The following is a 15,641-nucleotide window of genomic DNA, read 5'->3' as shown; positions in this document are numbered from 1 at the left end:
CTTAACTCAACTGATTTCAATGGGTCTAGCCAGAGTATGACTAGCACTGGGTATCACCTGATATGTGTAACTTTCTAGACTGAAATCTTTATACAAAATTTTGCTGGATAACTAAGTGGCATACAAATGATTAGTAATATATGATAGAGTAAGCAGATAAATTGCTAATGTTTTCTTATTAGTTGCCATACCTCATAAAGCAGGTTGCAATCAAAGTTAAGCTCAACCTATCATGCCAGTTAAATACAATCTTTCTAATAGGAAGTCAATCAGTTCTAATCCAAATTTATAATCTCATTCCTATATATTGTGATTACAAGACATGTGCTAAGTTCCTCAGACTTAAAATAAAAACAGTACCTTGCACTTTTCTACTTCTTCTTCAATCTTTTCGACAATAGCCATATCCAAAATTTGCAAATCACAAGAGGAACGAGAGAGTGCACTGACAGGATGAGCCTTTAGCCACGCAATGATTTCTTGAACCTTCTCGGCACTACATTAAAAAATTATTCCATATCAAAAAACATTGCCAATAGATAGATAAACTTTATTCGCATTAGCCAACGACCATAGCAACATAAAACAAGCAATATATACAAATAAAATATATACAAATAAAAAAGACAGCAATGGGGAAAAAGGGCAATCAAATGACCAAGATTATTGTTCAGATACTCCTTAATCTCATTGCAACCTCAATAAATCTAGCACCTTTGCTGTTGTCTGGTCATTTTGATCTGATAAAAGAAAGAACAATGTGGCCTCAGATGGGCGGCCTGGAATGGTAAGTAAGAGTGGGGTAATGATCTCATTCCTCAGATCTTTATAAAGGGGACAGGACAGGAGAACATGAGCCACTGTTTCCAGATTGTAATCTCCACAGGGGCAGAGTCATTTCTCAGTTGGAATCTGCCTCAAGCATGGCAGAGGGGACACTGCCAATAATTTCACTCAAACGTTAAATCAGCTATAAAAGTTCAACAAACCACCCACTCATATACTATTACGATTTACATATAGTTCAAATGAGCTTCAGCAAGCTACTGAAACTGCAATCCTAACCCCACTTACCTGAAGTAAACTCTTCTATTATTATTTAGTCACTTTCCTCATAATAGTGACCAAATGCAACTTACCGTATTTTTTGCCCTATAGGACGCACTTTTTCCCCTCCCAAAATGAAGGGGAAATGTGTGTGCGTCCTATGGGGCGAATGCAGGCTTTTGCTGAAGCCTGGAGAGCGAGAGGGGTCGGTGCGCACCGACCCCTCTCGCTCTCCAGGCTTCAGGAAGCTATCTGCAAGCCTTGGGAGCCCGTGGGAGTTCCCGTCGGGCTCCCTAAGCTTGCAGATAGCAGCCTACATCTGTAAGCCTGGGGTGCGCTGCACAGCGCGCCCCGGGCTTCGGTCCCCCGACCTGGTTTGAAGGCTGGTGGCGGGGAGAAGTGTGCTTCTCCCCGCCGCCAGCCCCACAAGCTCGGGGAACAGCGGGGAGGTGGAGCGCCGCCATCCCGCTGTTCCCGGACCTGGTTTGGGCTTCAGGCAGATCTCCGCAAGCCGTGGGAGCCCGGCGGGAAGTCGTGCCGGTCTCCCAAGGCTTGCGGAGAGCTGCCTGTTCTGGGCGCTGGGTTCGGGGGAAGCTTGGGCTTCCCTCGCCCCAGCCCCGCGCCTGGGGGGGAAATAATTTGTTTCCCTTTATTTCCCCCCCCCCAAACTAGGTGCGTCCTATGGGCCGGTGCGTCCTATGGGGCGAAAAATATGGTAAAAACCCCATATAAAGACTAAAAACCAATTGCAACAAACAACACAACTTAACAAACATATCTATACAAATAAAAGACAGGTCTTGAAGATCCTGAATTCAATAGGACATATTTCTAAGTAGATGTAGTTAGAATTTTGCTGTAAGGGATTTAAGAGTTTACTTTACAAAGGTAGGTACTTTAATGAAAAAACGTCAGGTCTAGTGTATATTTCCAGCAGAATCACAAAAAACTGTGAAAAAACTAAACAATAACTTTTATTTGCTGGAGATATTCATTTCTTACTACTGCAATTACTCCTTACAAATAAATAAAACATAAGTAAGCAGGTCTATTTCAGGATGTAGCCACTCAGTGTATATTATAAAGAGCTGACTGGCTGTAGCATTAGTTTGTTATATTATTAGAGGATGGGCTTGTCCAAATGGTTAAAGCTAGTTGTTGGAAGAGCACTAGGAATCATGCTTTGATACCAGCTATCGCAAATTCAACAACTAAGTTTGAAGAATTGATTCGAGGTGCAGAACTGAACTTGCCAAGACTCATTTTTACGTCCCTGTAACTACCCTTATAATGCTTTAAAGGTATGAGCTGCTTACCCATTCTCTTCTTCACCTGGCCAAATGTCATCTTCGTAGAATATGTCCTCTTGACCATTTTTGGCTAGGTAACTAAAAAGTTCTGGGGTCCTAAGAAAATGCAAAGATATCATTCTGAGCAGATTTTGTATACATCTCTATATAAATTCCATAAAACAGTACCTTGCCGGTTGAGCATGCAGCGACAAATTTATCTCTCTACTATATCTGCACTTGTCTGTTGTGACACTGGAGACAAAAGTGCACACACACACACTCAAGTTAACACGTAGTGAGGGAAGCCTGAAAAGTGCTGAGCAAGCAAGCAGGCTGGCAGAGCGAGGGAGTGAGCAGCAGGGGCCCTAGACAGGCCTTCTTGTGCTCCCCATCGCCAACACTGGTGGTGTGGATTTATCCACCTCACTCACCCCCGCCTCCCTCCCAGCCAAGAAAAGGAAGCCTGAATTTTAAACAGTTTTCCTTCTCTTGGCTGAGAACGGCTCATTCCTGAGATGCCTTTGTTAAATTAAGTCATGCTTCCTGGTACATGCAAACCAGGGAACAGACATTTATGCACTTCGCCCATGTGCAAGACATCTCAAACGTGAGGAAGTGAAGGAAAATAAGAGTGGCACACCTATGCGAAGCCAGAACTTTGTGGCAAATGCTGCAAAAATGACCCTGTTCCCATTGTCTGAATTACTGCTGCCCACGTCAGTTGTACAGTCGTACCTTGTAAGCCGAACGCCTTGGCACTTGAATGTTTTGGCTCCCAAACGCCGCAAACCCAGAAGTGAGTGTTCTGGTTTGCGAATGTTCTTTAGAACCTGAAGGTCCAGCACAGCTTCTGCAGTTTCTGATTGGCTGCAGGAGTTTCCTGCAGCCAATCGGAAGCCGCGCCTTGGTTTCCGAATGTTTTGGAAGTCGAACGGACTTCCGGAACGGATTCCATTCGACTTCCGAGGTACGACTGTATTTGAACTGTTACATGCAAGGCATACGCAGTCTAAAGTGTAGTTTAATGCTTACCTTTCCAGATATTCAGCAAGGAGTTGCTCTACAGCTGAGGAATACATCCACTCGTTTCCAACTTTCTTGGTATAGCCAGGGACCTCTTCATTCTTTTTATTGAATTTTAAGTTCAACCCCACATTTGCTTTATGCTCTCCATGTGGACTGCAAAATCAAAAGTTGGAATGCTAGCTAAATTTTGTGAAGAAATACCAATATATTACTGGCGTAATATATCCCTTACAAAAATACTACTAATTAACCACTGAATGTAGAACAGGAGTTTTAACTCACTGAATCCTAGCAAAATGTTACAATGTAAAATATCAAGCATATGACCTAGCTTTAGAATAAGTCTACAATATATTTAAACAAGTGATTACAGTTCACACATGGATCTGGTAAATGTATAAACTTGTTTCAAAAGTGAATTTCCTTCTGAGAAGATTTTGTGATTAAACAGGAATTCAGTCTCTTTTCAAGTTCCTTATTTGTCTGCTGGAACAATAAAAAACCCAAGAAATTAATGAATGTCCAAATCTAACTAATATCTGGGATAGGAAGGGGAAATACAATGTGCACAACTGTGCCAGACAAGGAGGCCAGTCAGGCAGAGCAATGATTTGCACTAAGTCCTGTCTTCACGTTTTTCTTCTTCCCCACATGAAAACTCTTCTTGCATATACAGTGGTGCCCCGCAAGACGAATGCCTCGCAAGACGGAAAACCCGCTAGACGAAAGGGTTTTCCATTTTGGAGGTGCTTCGCAAAACGAATTTGCTATGGGCTTGCTTCGCAAGACGAAAATGACTTGCGATTCCTGGGGGTTTTTTTCGCTCCTCACCCCCTTTCTAAGGCACCAAGCTGCTAATAGCCTTTTAGCAGCTAATCCGCTAACCCCTTAAGCCTTTAATAGCCGCTAATAGCTGCTAAACTGCTAATAGCGCTAATCCGCTAATGGGCTTGCTTCGCAAGACGAAAAAACCGCTAGAACGGATTCTTTTCGTCTTGCGAGGCACCACTGTATACTTTTGCAGGATACAGTGGTACCGCCGGTTACAAACTTAATTTGTTCCGGAGGTCCGTTTTTAACCCGAAACCGTTCTTAACATGCGGCACGCTTTCGCTAATGGTCCTCCCACTGCCGCCGGTGTGCGACTTCCGCTCGCAGCAAAGTTCGCTACCAGGAGACCTACTTCCGGGTTAGCGGAGCTCGTTGTCAGGACTGGTCGTTGTCCTCTTCAGATCACCACACAAACGCTTCTTGTTCTTTTATAACTTTTTATTGTCTATTAACAAAACAATCTTATAAACGGTTCTTAACTATTATTCCTCAGAGTCACTTATTTCAGATACCTTCTGAGCTCTGCCTCTCTGTGACCACCCACTCTCAAAATGGCGAAGGCGCCCTTCCCTTCGCTTTCCCGCTCTTTTTTCTAACCTCCTGGCTAGAGCTGGCTTGTATCTCCCCTCCTCCGATTCTGAGCTAGAACATAACCCTTGCCTTTCCTGTGAACAGCCAGTCCCTCCCTGTTGTTCCTCTTGCTCTCTTCTATTAGATTCACTGCTCTCCTTCCCCCCTTGGGGAATGCTTTCTCCCTCTGAGAAACTGGAAACTTCTAACTCTTCCTTGACACTCGTTACCCGTAGAGTTCTTAAGGAGGATGGTACGTAACCCGAGGTTCCACTGTATATGGAATGCAAAGTAATTTCACCAGGGAACAGGCTTTTGTGGCCTTTGCTACAAACTAACAATCAAACATCTTGCTGCAAAAGAAGTTTATACTCAGAGCTTACTTTCTCCGGGATCCTCTTCCAATAAAAATGCTTCCCGTAAATCTTGAAACAAGATAGCCACTCACTCCAAGACGACTGGCCAATACATATCCAGGATTGTACTTCACAGAATATTTCTGCAACAATATCAGTTGTATAGTGACGAAAAAGATCATTCTCTTTGCAATTTTCCAGAGGAGCAGCAGAAGCAAGCAGTCTTGCAGTCTCATTGCATAGCCTTTCGTGGACTAGAGTCTGCTTCATACATCCAATGAAATGGATTCTAGTTCATGAAAACTCAACTCATAATAAATCTTAGTTTTCAATGTGCATACGACTGCTTGCTGGCCTTAGAATCAGAAACTTTTCTGTTGGCAGTCTGAATGCTACTGCTAACACAGAACTGAAGTAATAAAGAGGCTGAGCACACTCACATAGTTTACAAGGCTTTTGGCAATGCTACATATGTCACACATTATAAAGTCAAAGCTTACATTTGCAAGATTCCAAATTTTGGTCCTGAACCAGATTTTTCATGTAACTCTTGAATGAGATACATAATTATTATTATTCCTGTGTTACGAAACCTGCGTTGGAAAACTACGGCCAAGATACAAGGAAAGTCGAAATTTGCTCCGTAAGGTTAGTTCCCCCTGAAACAGTAGCTTCCCATGTCATCTAAAAAGGGAAACTTCAAAACTAGTTTGTGCTTTTTAAAAAATTCACTGGGCTTGTGCAAATACATACATATGAATATTGTTCAAATAGTACTTATAATAGTTAAGATGAAATCTACAGAGACATATCCACTGTTAAGAGAAATAAGACTTACATGCTGATTCTGTATTAAGGCATCCAGCTGAGGTTCACATGGAATGTTGAAAACAACACGAATTCTGCCTTCCAAGATAACATCACATGAATCCTGTACCTTAAAGAGATATTAAAGAAACTCTCTCAAATTTAAGTTCATTTCACACACAGCAGCCAGTGTCTTTCTCCCTCCTAAGAATCTGATGAGTATCTTAAATGAAAGCAACAGCAAAATAAAATGATCTACACTCATGCTGTTTAATGGATTTGTTGTTTCAAAACAAGCCTTACTGTTCTGTGCCCTGAGATCTTGCAATGAAGGGCTGGAGCCAAATAATTTAAACAAAAGAGTAACGGCAAAGAAGAAGAAAAGTTCCTTTACAAAGGGAGGAAAGGTTCAGGAAGGTGAAGAAACGGAAGTGGTACAGTAGCTCCTAAAACATCATTATTCCAATGTAGAGCTCAGTTTTTTAAATTATGTAATAAAATAATGCAGAAGGAGTCTGACTTGATTTTTAAGAAAAGTCTTTTGGGAAAACATTTTCAGATAAAACTAACTTCTCCTGTGCAGCCATAATAAGGTGATCCCAGCATGAAGACTGTACATCCCAGAGGGAACAGGTCATCCAAAGTTTTGAGACTGGAGAAGCGGGAATCAAAGGCCTTTATATCCTGCATGAAAAATGAGGGGGGAAATCATCCTCTAATTAAATATTTACCATTAAAATCACAGGCAGGTCTACTCAGAAGTAAGTCTGAGATCAATGGAGCTTACTTTCAAGTAAGTGAGCATAAGACTGCAACCTACATTAACTATGTGTGGCAATACAGAACAGCCTACTCTAGTTTGCTTACTCCTCAAGAAAGATACTAATCCCATAAACATTTTGAGAATGTCTAAACTTCATGTGAACCACTTCCCAATCCCAAGTTTTAAGCAGATTCTGAACCATGGCAACTTAAATGATTCCTAAATGCCAAGGACTAATTATTTATATCCTATTATTATTAAGATATTATTGTATCCTAACTGTGCACTATGTCATTACGCAAGACACAGATAACAAGAAAAATGAAACGATGTTGGAGAAATTTGTACGGCAGCCTTTAGCCACGTCTCTCAACTATACTGTGATAGGATTGTAGGCTATGGCAAGAATGAGGCAACAGGCCTCTAGATCTAAGTACACATGTGTAGCCTATCAGAAGTAAAGTTAGAAGCTTAGTATTTTGAATTTTACTGTAAACATTGTGGCTTCTTATCTCAATTCACTGATGAAAAACTCAACTGAATCGGGAACTGAGGAACTTACCCTGACAATTGTTTGGTACGCAAAAGGCAGAACTTGCTTGGACCACTGCTTCTCCAAATACACTTCACCACTTTGATTTAACTGGTATCTACGCCCAGTTAGCAGTTGAGCATAAACAACTGCAGATGTTTCATTTATGATTACTCCTTTTCTTCTCTGGTAACTGGAGGAAAGGGGATATGGGAGAATGAATTTAAGGATGCATACAGCTTAGTCGGTACAGCATGAGACTCTTAGTCCCTGGGGTCATGGGTTCGAGTTCCACGTTGGGTGAAAGATTTTCTGCATTGCAGGGGGTTGGACTAAATGACCCCCATGGTCCCTTCCAACTCCACAAATCTGTGAAGAGGGAGAAACACTTTTCAGCCCAAGGGCTGCATTTCCTTTTGGACAATCTTCCAGCGGCTGCATGCTAATGGTGGGCAGGACCAGAGTAAAAAATGTGTTGAGCAAGAGATCTGACTCTTACATTTGTACAGTAGTTTACACTGAAGCCAAGCAAAAGTCACAACTCTGTCTACACAAACCCCTCCATCCAGAGACATTATCACATTTCATGAACCCAACCCAGGAAGGCAAAAGCACTCCAGAATGATGAAACAGTGAAAGGTGTAGCCTGGATAGAGTATGGAGGACCAGGAAGGAGGCCTGGAAGGTTACACTTAGCCCCAAGGCCAGAGGTTCCCTACTCATGGGGAAATCTTCCTTAAAATTACTGTTCAAAGAGCCTATAGTACAAAACTACTAAAGTAGCCTATAATCAGCTCTGGGTGGCATGACATCTTCTAAGGAAATGCAACAATCCCTGGTTAAACAACAAGCAGCAAGATTAGCTATCACTATAAAGCTAAACAACTTTAGGTAGAAGTGTGCAATACAGAACCTAGCAAAGGATTATTTCAGTTGGCGAGACTCAGTATTAAACATCAATACATGAACCTTGAAGGTTGCATGGGAATAAAGAGAAACACAGATTTCTAGTGTCTCTGGCTCTCTTCAATATAGAGCACTTTTGAATGTGATATGGCAAAAAGAATGAAAAGACTGGAAACAGTGAGTCAAACAGAAGTGAAAACAAAGTTCATTAACTTTTCTATCTCTCATGATTCCTCAAGGGCTGTCTTAAGCTTTTCAGTTTTGAAGGTAACTTCTGAATGAGATAATTACATCCATTGATGTGAGTGTGGCAACCACCGGTCTACCAAAAGATACCTAAAAACTGAAAAATAGGTGTGGCCATCGGACTCAGAATGCATCCATGAGAAGCAAGCTGTCCACCCTTAAAATGAACCACTATGTCAAAATATGCTGTCAAGCTACAAACGCAGGAGGCAGTGTCTTACTGTTCTGAAATTCCTTGGATTTCTTTCACCCAGATATTCTGTTCTTTATCTCGAACAAATGTTGCTTTGGTTGGTGGGGCAGCATTCCCCATATAGAGCTTCTGTGTTCCAGGAGGCTCCTCCAACTGAAACCTTAAAATAAATTTACATTTCATGTAAATAAAAGGAAATCTCGGTCCTAAGCATATTTATTTAGGACTACATCTTGCAGCAAATGAACTTAGGACAGCAAATGCACTTGGTACCAATAAATATGTTTCATTAAAGAAATGAAAAGTATGCTTGCTTTGCTTTCAGTATTGATGACCACTAGCCCCCCACTCTGTCCTGATCCAGTTTGGCTCTTTTCCCATCAGCAAAGAACAAAGAATGTGGACGATAAATGTTTTGCTCTTCCACAAAAACTGTTCAGTTTATCATAGTCCATTTATTCTGGATGTTTATATTCTGCCCTTTACCATAAGAAATCGTAACAAACATAATTCCCAAAAACAACTCAATACATCCAAACAGAAACAAAACCAAAGTTAATACAAGCATTCTGCATCTGTCACATAAAAAATACCTTAAACTAAATTCAAAAATCCTGCGAGAAAAGGGACATTTTTTTTTCAGGCTGGTCTATGTATAGTTTACATAGCTATTTCAAAAAACAAAACAGCCATTGCTTTGAGACCTTGTCATATGAAAACCTGTTTATGAAGATGGACATCTGAAGATGCAAGTAAGCAACAAACTTTGCAAAGTACATTGGTCTTCCTTACTTAGTTTCACCATCTGATACAGCAACAGCTCTGGCTTCTTCCAAGTGAGGCCAGTTAACAAATATTGATTTCCCAAGCACCAAACTGGCTACATTTTCAGCATTCTGAGGAAGAAAAGCAGTTGGTTAACCTACCGAAAACAATTTCATAGCAAATCTGTAAGTATCACACATAACAAAGCCAGTAGCCTTGCTCTGTCCTGGGATCTACAGTTCCAAGTTTTTAAATCCTAGATAGCACCAAGGACCATAGGTATACACATTTTTGCTTCGGCCTTGATGTCAAAAATACACTTTTGATCACCAGGCTCCTGTCACTTTCTCAAATAGTCTTGTGCCCCACCTTGTACTAAATCTCTACAGGACAGGGTCAATGCAGGGTCTGGGATGTAGACAGATACACAAGTCCAGGGGGAGGCTAAGCTCACATATCTCTCTAAACAGCTATTGACAACAAAACTTGGAGAGCACCTAGCATTATTTCTCTAACATAAGAGACTGCCAAAAACGAACTTGAAAAAGCCAGAGACTCACTAGTTCCTCTGAATCATTGGAAACCATTATTTCCAGTAGCATATTTTCTCCATGGCTGCTCTGTTGAAAAACTTGCACCCCACTTTTTTTCAGATAGAACTAGAATAGGGAAAGAAAGTCAAGATGTACAATGAATGCCTTCCACAGAATAAGTACCTAACAAAAACATGTCATTCTTAAATCAATAAAGCACCATTTACCTTATGATTAATGTGCTTCAGAGTAGGAAAGCCACAGAAATACAGTCTCTCCATATCCAATTTCGTTATTTTATTTTGGGCTATATCTACACGCCAGACGTCCAGAGACATAGCTTTGTGCCTAAGAAACAAGAGCACAACTTTCAACATACAGCTACTCTGAAAAACTGTCTCTGCACACAGAACATAAGCTTTTTTTACAAATGTATATTTTGAAACACTGCCTTTCACAGTAAACAAAGGCTGAAAACCAGAATGTTGTTATGCTTACAATGGTCAGCCAGAATTAAAGGAAGACTATCAAATATATGCAGAAGAATCCATCTTTGGCCATTTAACTTTACTAATTGACATTTTCTCTGATTGTATGAGGGGACAAGGACAGCTTAAGAGCATTTCATTATGCATTTCTGTCAAATGACTTCTTACTATTATCTATGGGCTACAGCCAAGAACCTACTTACTCAAACAAGTGTTTCTGAAACAAACGCGATTTTGAAACTAACTTCCAAACAAAGCTAATGCAAAGGGGCACTGCAGCAGCGGCGCTCAGTAGATTGCACACTTTGCATTAAGGAATTACACCTGCAGTCTTACTTTGCACGGCATCTTTCTATGGAAGGGAACTTCTCCGGCCATGGAGACAGGTACTGGAACTCTGCATCTTTATCATAGAAGTACATCAGGCATTCACTGTGCCTATTTCTTTGTTTTTCTTCTGTTGTCAAGAACTTGTTGCAGGAGTCCATCGCTTCTAACAATCGTTTCTAAATAGAATATAACACTTAGTAAGCATTAGGCATATTGAAATGCAGAGATTGGGAGAAGGTTGGATCCAATCTAAATTAGTTAAACTTAGTGCCTAATGAGATCAATAGGACAAGTTCAATCCTAGTGAGTATTGACTATAATTAAGGTTGTTAAGGAAAAAGCAGGAAGAGGGGTAAATAAGCAAGAAATGAGGGCATATGTGAAGGGAGCAACTATTTCCCTTATCCATGATTAAATAATTAGTATTAGTATTATGATTATTTATTTCTTACCTGCCCTTTAACTGGGAGGTCCCAGGATGAGTAGCATTGCATCTGGACTAAATATGGCTAAGTGTGCAGCTCTAATTATTAATGTCCAAAGGATGGTTTGAACATTATTCCCCCTGTTTTGCCTAAGGTTGTCCCTGGGAACACTTAGAAGTGGGCCACCCCTGCTCTTCTCCAGGGGAGAATACTGTACTGTAGCATTTTTTCTCCTGAAAGGGTGATTCATAATTATTTGAACTAATGATGTCCCCCAAAGATTAAGCACTCTTTGGGTTTATAATCTCTTGGTTCGGTCATTCATTTCTCCCTATGGTTACACTTATAGGAACTACGAGGAATAGAATGACTGAAGCCTGGAATGCCTGGAGCCCATTTACGAACTCTTCTTGGGCATAGTCTTGGGTAGAAAGGTAGAAAGGTAAAGAACTACCTCCCAAGGTCTTTGTAAACTAACCACCGGAGCACACAGATAGCTATTGCTGATTCAACTTATCTGGTCTCAAATTTGGAAGAAAAATAAAACTAAACCATGCAAACCAGGCCTTGGTTTAAACAGTTTACTAGTCACTTTATATCAAAGAATGTTAAGAGTTCTTACCTCATCAATAAATGGTATTAAAACCACTGCTTCCCATTCTTGTTGCTTTCCATTTAGATCAGTTTTAAATTCAGTTGGATAATATTCAATAATGGGAGACTCTTCACCAGTCATCAAATGCTAAAGAATTGGAAGTAAGTAATCAAAGTTAAGCAATAGGAATTCAGACTAAAGTACATTTTAAAAGAAGACTATGATAAGACCTAACTAACATTAGCCCATACTGATGGAAAGTAAATTATTTCTATAGCCTTTTGGTCAAAGAATTTAGAATTTGGACAAGGTTCCTTTTCCAGTGGCACTTAACTAAGCAAATCCCTGTATGGAGAATGTATATATATAATGCACAAGAGTAGGATTGAAATTATCTATTTTATCTGTAAAATAGAAGGACAATAGCAATAATGATGAATGATGAATCCCTCTAAAGATATTTAACTACCTGGTAGCATTTTGGCAGCAAATCCTTGCTGGCTGCTGGAAGTACTGCAAGAAGCTGTTCAAACGGCATGAATGGTTTTCCTAAATCCAAGTGGATTTTCAGTTCACTGATGTTGCAGATATCTGAGAGGTAAGGTGCATAATGGTAGGGGTAGAACCTACGAGGAGGAAAGATGCTATTTTAGTTCAACAAAGGTTGCAGCTGTACGAAAAGCATAAACACATATATTGTAATCTTATTTATTTTAATGGTCTGGAGGAAGAACAAAATCACAAATAATTAGACAAGGTATGTAACTCAGACAGCACTGCTCTAAATTGTATGGGGTGAGGAGGAGTGGTTTAAGGTACTGGGTGTCAAGTGGCAGCTATATGTATAGTCTAAAACAGTGGTTTTCAACCAGGGTGCCTTGAATGATGGTCAGGGCAACACTGGCTTGGCATCTGTCCCTCTTTCTTTCCTTCCAAGGGAGCCATGGACTCAAAAATGATGAAAACCTCTGGTCTAAAACACACTTGACTGCAAAGCTGATATAAGCATTCCACTTGTAAATTTCATCTTACCAGCTCCATGACTGAACCCCATGGTAGTAGTAGTGCAATATCCACTGTATTGCCTGGACGTAACATTCTGCCTGGTCAGCTAGAAAGGCACTAAAAACAAAAATACCAAAAATTGGCATATATTTTCTCTTTTCACTTATAAATAAGATTGAGAATTAAGCTGTTTTAGCTATTACCTCCAGCTATTTCAGAGGCATGGGTTGAGATAATATGTTAAAACATTTTAAATTCACTAGCAGAAATTATGTAATCACTTCAGTTACTATAAATGAAGCACAGGTACTATAACTGGAGCACAGGTTCTCCTTTTTTATTTTAGAAACTGTAACCCACTTGGAGGAGTTCCAGTGCTCATGCAAGAAGCCATTTTGTTGTTAATACTTACTCTGAAACTACTTCTACACCCATCTTGGTCATATAGTATGTTCTTTTGTATTGCCTAAACTCTGTCTCAAACAAATCATCATCTTCTGGCTCATCTTCTAACGAAGCTAAAATGAAAAATAAAATTGAGCAATTAACTTGTTGTATACCACAATTAACATCTGCTATTATTTTTTTTAATAAGCTGTATGCACCACTTCATTGTAAAAATCCTCAAAGTGTGAAACAATAAAATCAAGAAAACATTACAACCATGCTTAGAAACATACAAAGGTTAAAATACTAAAATGGATTAAAATTTCCTTAGGTTTATAAGCAGGTAGGCTTGTCTAAACAAGATTGGTTTTTATCAGGCACCGAAAGGAGTACAGCAAATATGCTTGCTTGAAATTAAAATGAACCTAGCTGAAAACTTTTGAAGTGTGCAAATAGTATGAAAATGGCAAGTAAAAATAGCTTCGTTTAAAAAAAAATTGTCTTTTACTCACTTTCACTTTAAAAGTAAAATGCCAAGAACCGTGGGCTCACAGATAATTTATGTACACAAGTTTAGCCAGCACAGGCACCACACAACAACTGGACTCACTTTTTAAAGATGCTACAGTTCCATTGTCAGTTTTCTCCAAAGCAGCCAAGCACATAGCGTTTTCCTGAGCCTGTTAAAATTGTGATTGATACTTTAAATAACACAGAGTGATATGCATATAGCATCAATTCACAGAAGCTGTGATGGTAAAGAGTGAAATTTCAATGCTATAAGAATGCATCGTCTTTATAAATGACTTGGATGAAGGAATTGAAGGTATGTTCATCAAATTTGCAGATGACACCAGACTACTAACCTTGCGCTTCTTTTGCATTCTTGATTCTTCTGCAGCAATACCAGCTGCCTCATTCAGATATTTATTGCCCACTTTGCTTTCAAACCACTTCAGATCTAAAAAGATTTCACTGAAATGCTCACGGTCAAACTGTTAAAATAAATGGAAGAAAGAAAAGCATTATCATTATACATCTAATCTATTTCAAGGCAAATTTCTCAAGGAGATATTTGAACTCCAAAGCCTATTTTCTGGGTCATAACATTCAGATGGCAGACTGGGAAAGGCTATGGAAAACAGACCTGAGATTTACGGCCTGTTGTTCCTTGAAAGAGAATTATATGAAAATGATGTACCGTTGGTGTTTGACTCCTACTAAGTTGGCAAAAATGTACAGGACAAGTACAAATACCTGCTGGAAATGTAAAGAAAAAGAAGGTACCTTTTATCATATGTGGTGGACTTGAAAGGTGGTAAAAGCTTTCTGGGAGATGATATATAATGAAATGGGGGGGAAAGTTTAAATTGACATTTGCTAAAAAAAAGTAATTTCTTAGGAATTACTGGTACAGATATTCCAAAAGACCAGAAAAGACTTTTGATGTATGGAACAACAGTTGCCCAAATGCTACTAGACCAGAGATGGAAGGAAGACACAGTCCCGACCAGAGAAGAATGGCAAACCAAGCTGATGGACTATGCTGAAATGGCAAAGCTGACTGGAAAACTCAGGAATCAAGAGGACAAAAACTTTATAAAAGAATGGGAAAAATTATAAGTTATCAAAGAGACCACTGTAAGCAGATGGAAACATTGGCAGGATTTTGAATCACCTGTAGTGTGACAATTATCATGGAAAATATGGATTGATATAATAATTAAGAGTTTGAAGAAGATGCAGTTTTTAACTGATTAAAATGGGACTCCAGGGAAGAGGTGGGGGAGTCCTGAGATTCCGAGGAATCTATTTATATGGATATGCAATTGAATTTTTTCTATAAACGTGTATTGTAAAAACCAAATTAAACTGTTTTCAAAAAAAAGAAGCAGCATATTTTCCTACTACCATTTTCAACAGCAGATCTGGCAGGTTGGAACAGTTTACCTGTTCAGCACTAGTGGAAGTTTATCATATACTGGGGGGGGGGGGGAATTGCTACTACACAAAAAGTGAAGCTATGCTGATTTACAGAAGCAGAATATATTTGAGAGGTACAGATTTAGTGGCTTGACTGAGATAAAAAGAAAGGTAATTCCAGCATAAGAAAAGCAGATTGTGTGGTGGAAAGTTGCTTTTTTTCTTTACTGGACATGCATGCTGGGAAGCCAGAATCATATACATGCAGTGTGTCCGCTAATTCCAAAATGGATGAAGCTGCCCAATATTTTCAATCATGCTACCTTCAAAATTTTCAAGCATCTCTCCCACCTTGATGAAAGCTAGAATTCTTTTCTTTTTCTTTTTAATGAAAAGCTCAGGTTCTCACATTTGGAGAGCAAACCTGCACATTGAAGGTATAGATGGGGCCATAAGTTAAGACTTTAGTTTTGCTCAGAAGAAAAAATATACTTACATCTGACAATTTTGTAAGGTATTTCTCAAAGCGAGGTAAGTTGAGGTGCCCACTTTCATTAATGTAACCTATTAGAGAAGAAAAATCTGATTCATGCTTATAATCATGAGCTGCTTTTCCTGCAG

At 39.6% G+C, this 15,641-nt stretch overlaps 1 protein-coding gene across 1 annotated transcript in view; it reads right to left on the bottom strand.

The window, feature by feature from the left end:
* XRN1 (5'-3' exoribonuclease 1) overlaps positions 1–15,641 on the bottom strand; it is a 42,372-nt gene that overhangs the window by 17,236 nt on the left and 9,495 nt on the right. Inside the window, exons 9-27 of the mRNA XM_083442536.1 lie at positions 15,517–15,584; positions 13,964–14,092; positions 13,708–13,777; positions 13,123–13,228; positions 12,738–12,827; positions 12,175–12,331; positions 11,733–11,852; positions 10,692–10,861; positions 10,095–10,215; positions 9,895–9,993; positions 9,362–9,465; positions 8,598–8,729; positions 7,255–7,417; positions 6,500–6,613; positions 5,961–6,059; positions 5,150–5,265; positions 3,372–3,518; positions 2,364–2,453; positions 361–496 (exon numbers count right to left, since the gene is read on the bottom strand). Of these exons, the coding sequence (XP_083298662.1) occupies positions 361–496; positions 2,364–2,453; positions 3,372–3,518; positions 5,150–5,265; positions 5,961–6,059; positions 6,500–6,613; positions 7,255–7,417; positions 8,598–8,729; positions 9,362–9,465; positions 9,895–9,993; positions 10,095–10,215; positions 10,692–10,861; positions 11,733–11,852; positions 12,175–12,331; positions 12,738–12,827; positions 13,123–13,228; positions 13,708–13,777; positions 13,964–14,092; positions 15,517–15,584 (2,231 nt within the window). The remainder of the gene's footprint in view (positions 1–360; positions 497–2,363; positions 2,454–3,371; positions 3,519–5,149; positions 5,266–5,960; positions 6,060–6,499; positions 6,614–7,254; positions 7,418–8,597; positions 8,730–9,361; positions 9,466–9,894; positions 9,994–10,094; positions 10,216–10,691; positions 10,862–11,732; positions 11,853–12,174; positions 12,332–12,737; positions 12,828–13,122; positions 13,229–13,707; positions 13,778–13,963; positions 14,093–15,516; positions 15,585–15,641) is intronic.

The sequence above is a fragment of the Podarcis tiliguerta genome (genome assembly GCF_965153285.1).
Source record: "Podarcis tiliguerta genome assembly, chromosome: 5".
Lineage (NCBI taxonomy): Eukaryota > Metazoa > Chordata > Lepidosauria > Squamata > Lacertidae > Podarcis > Podarcis tiliguerta.
Note: the sequence above shows the minus strand (reverse complement) of the source record. Positions and strands in the feature narration are given on the sequence as shown.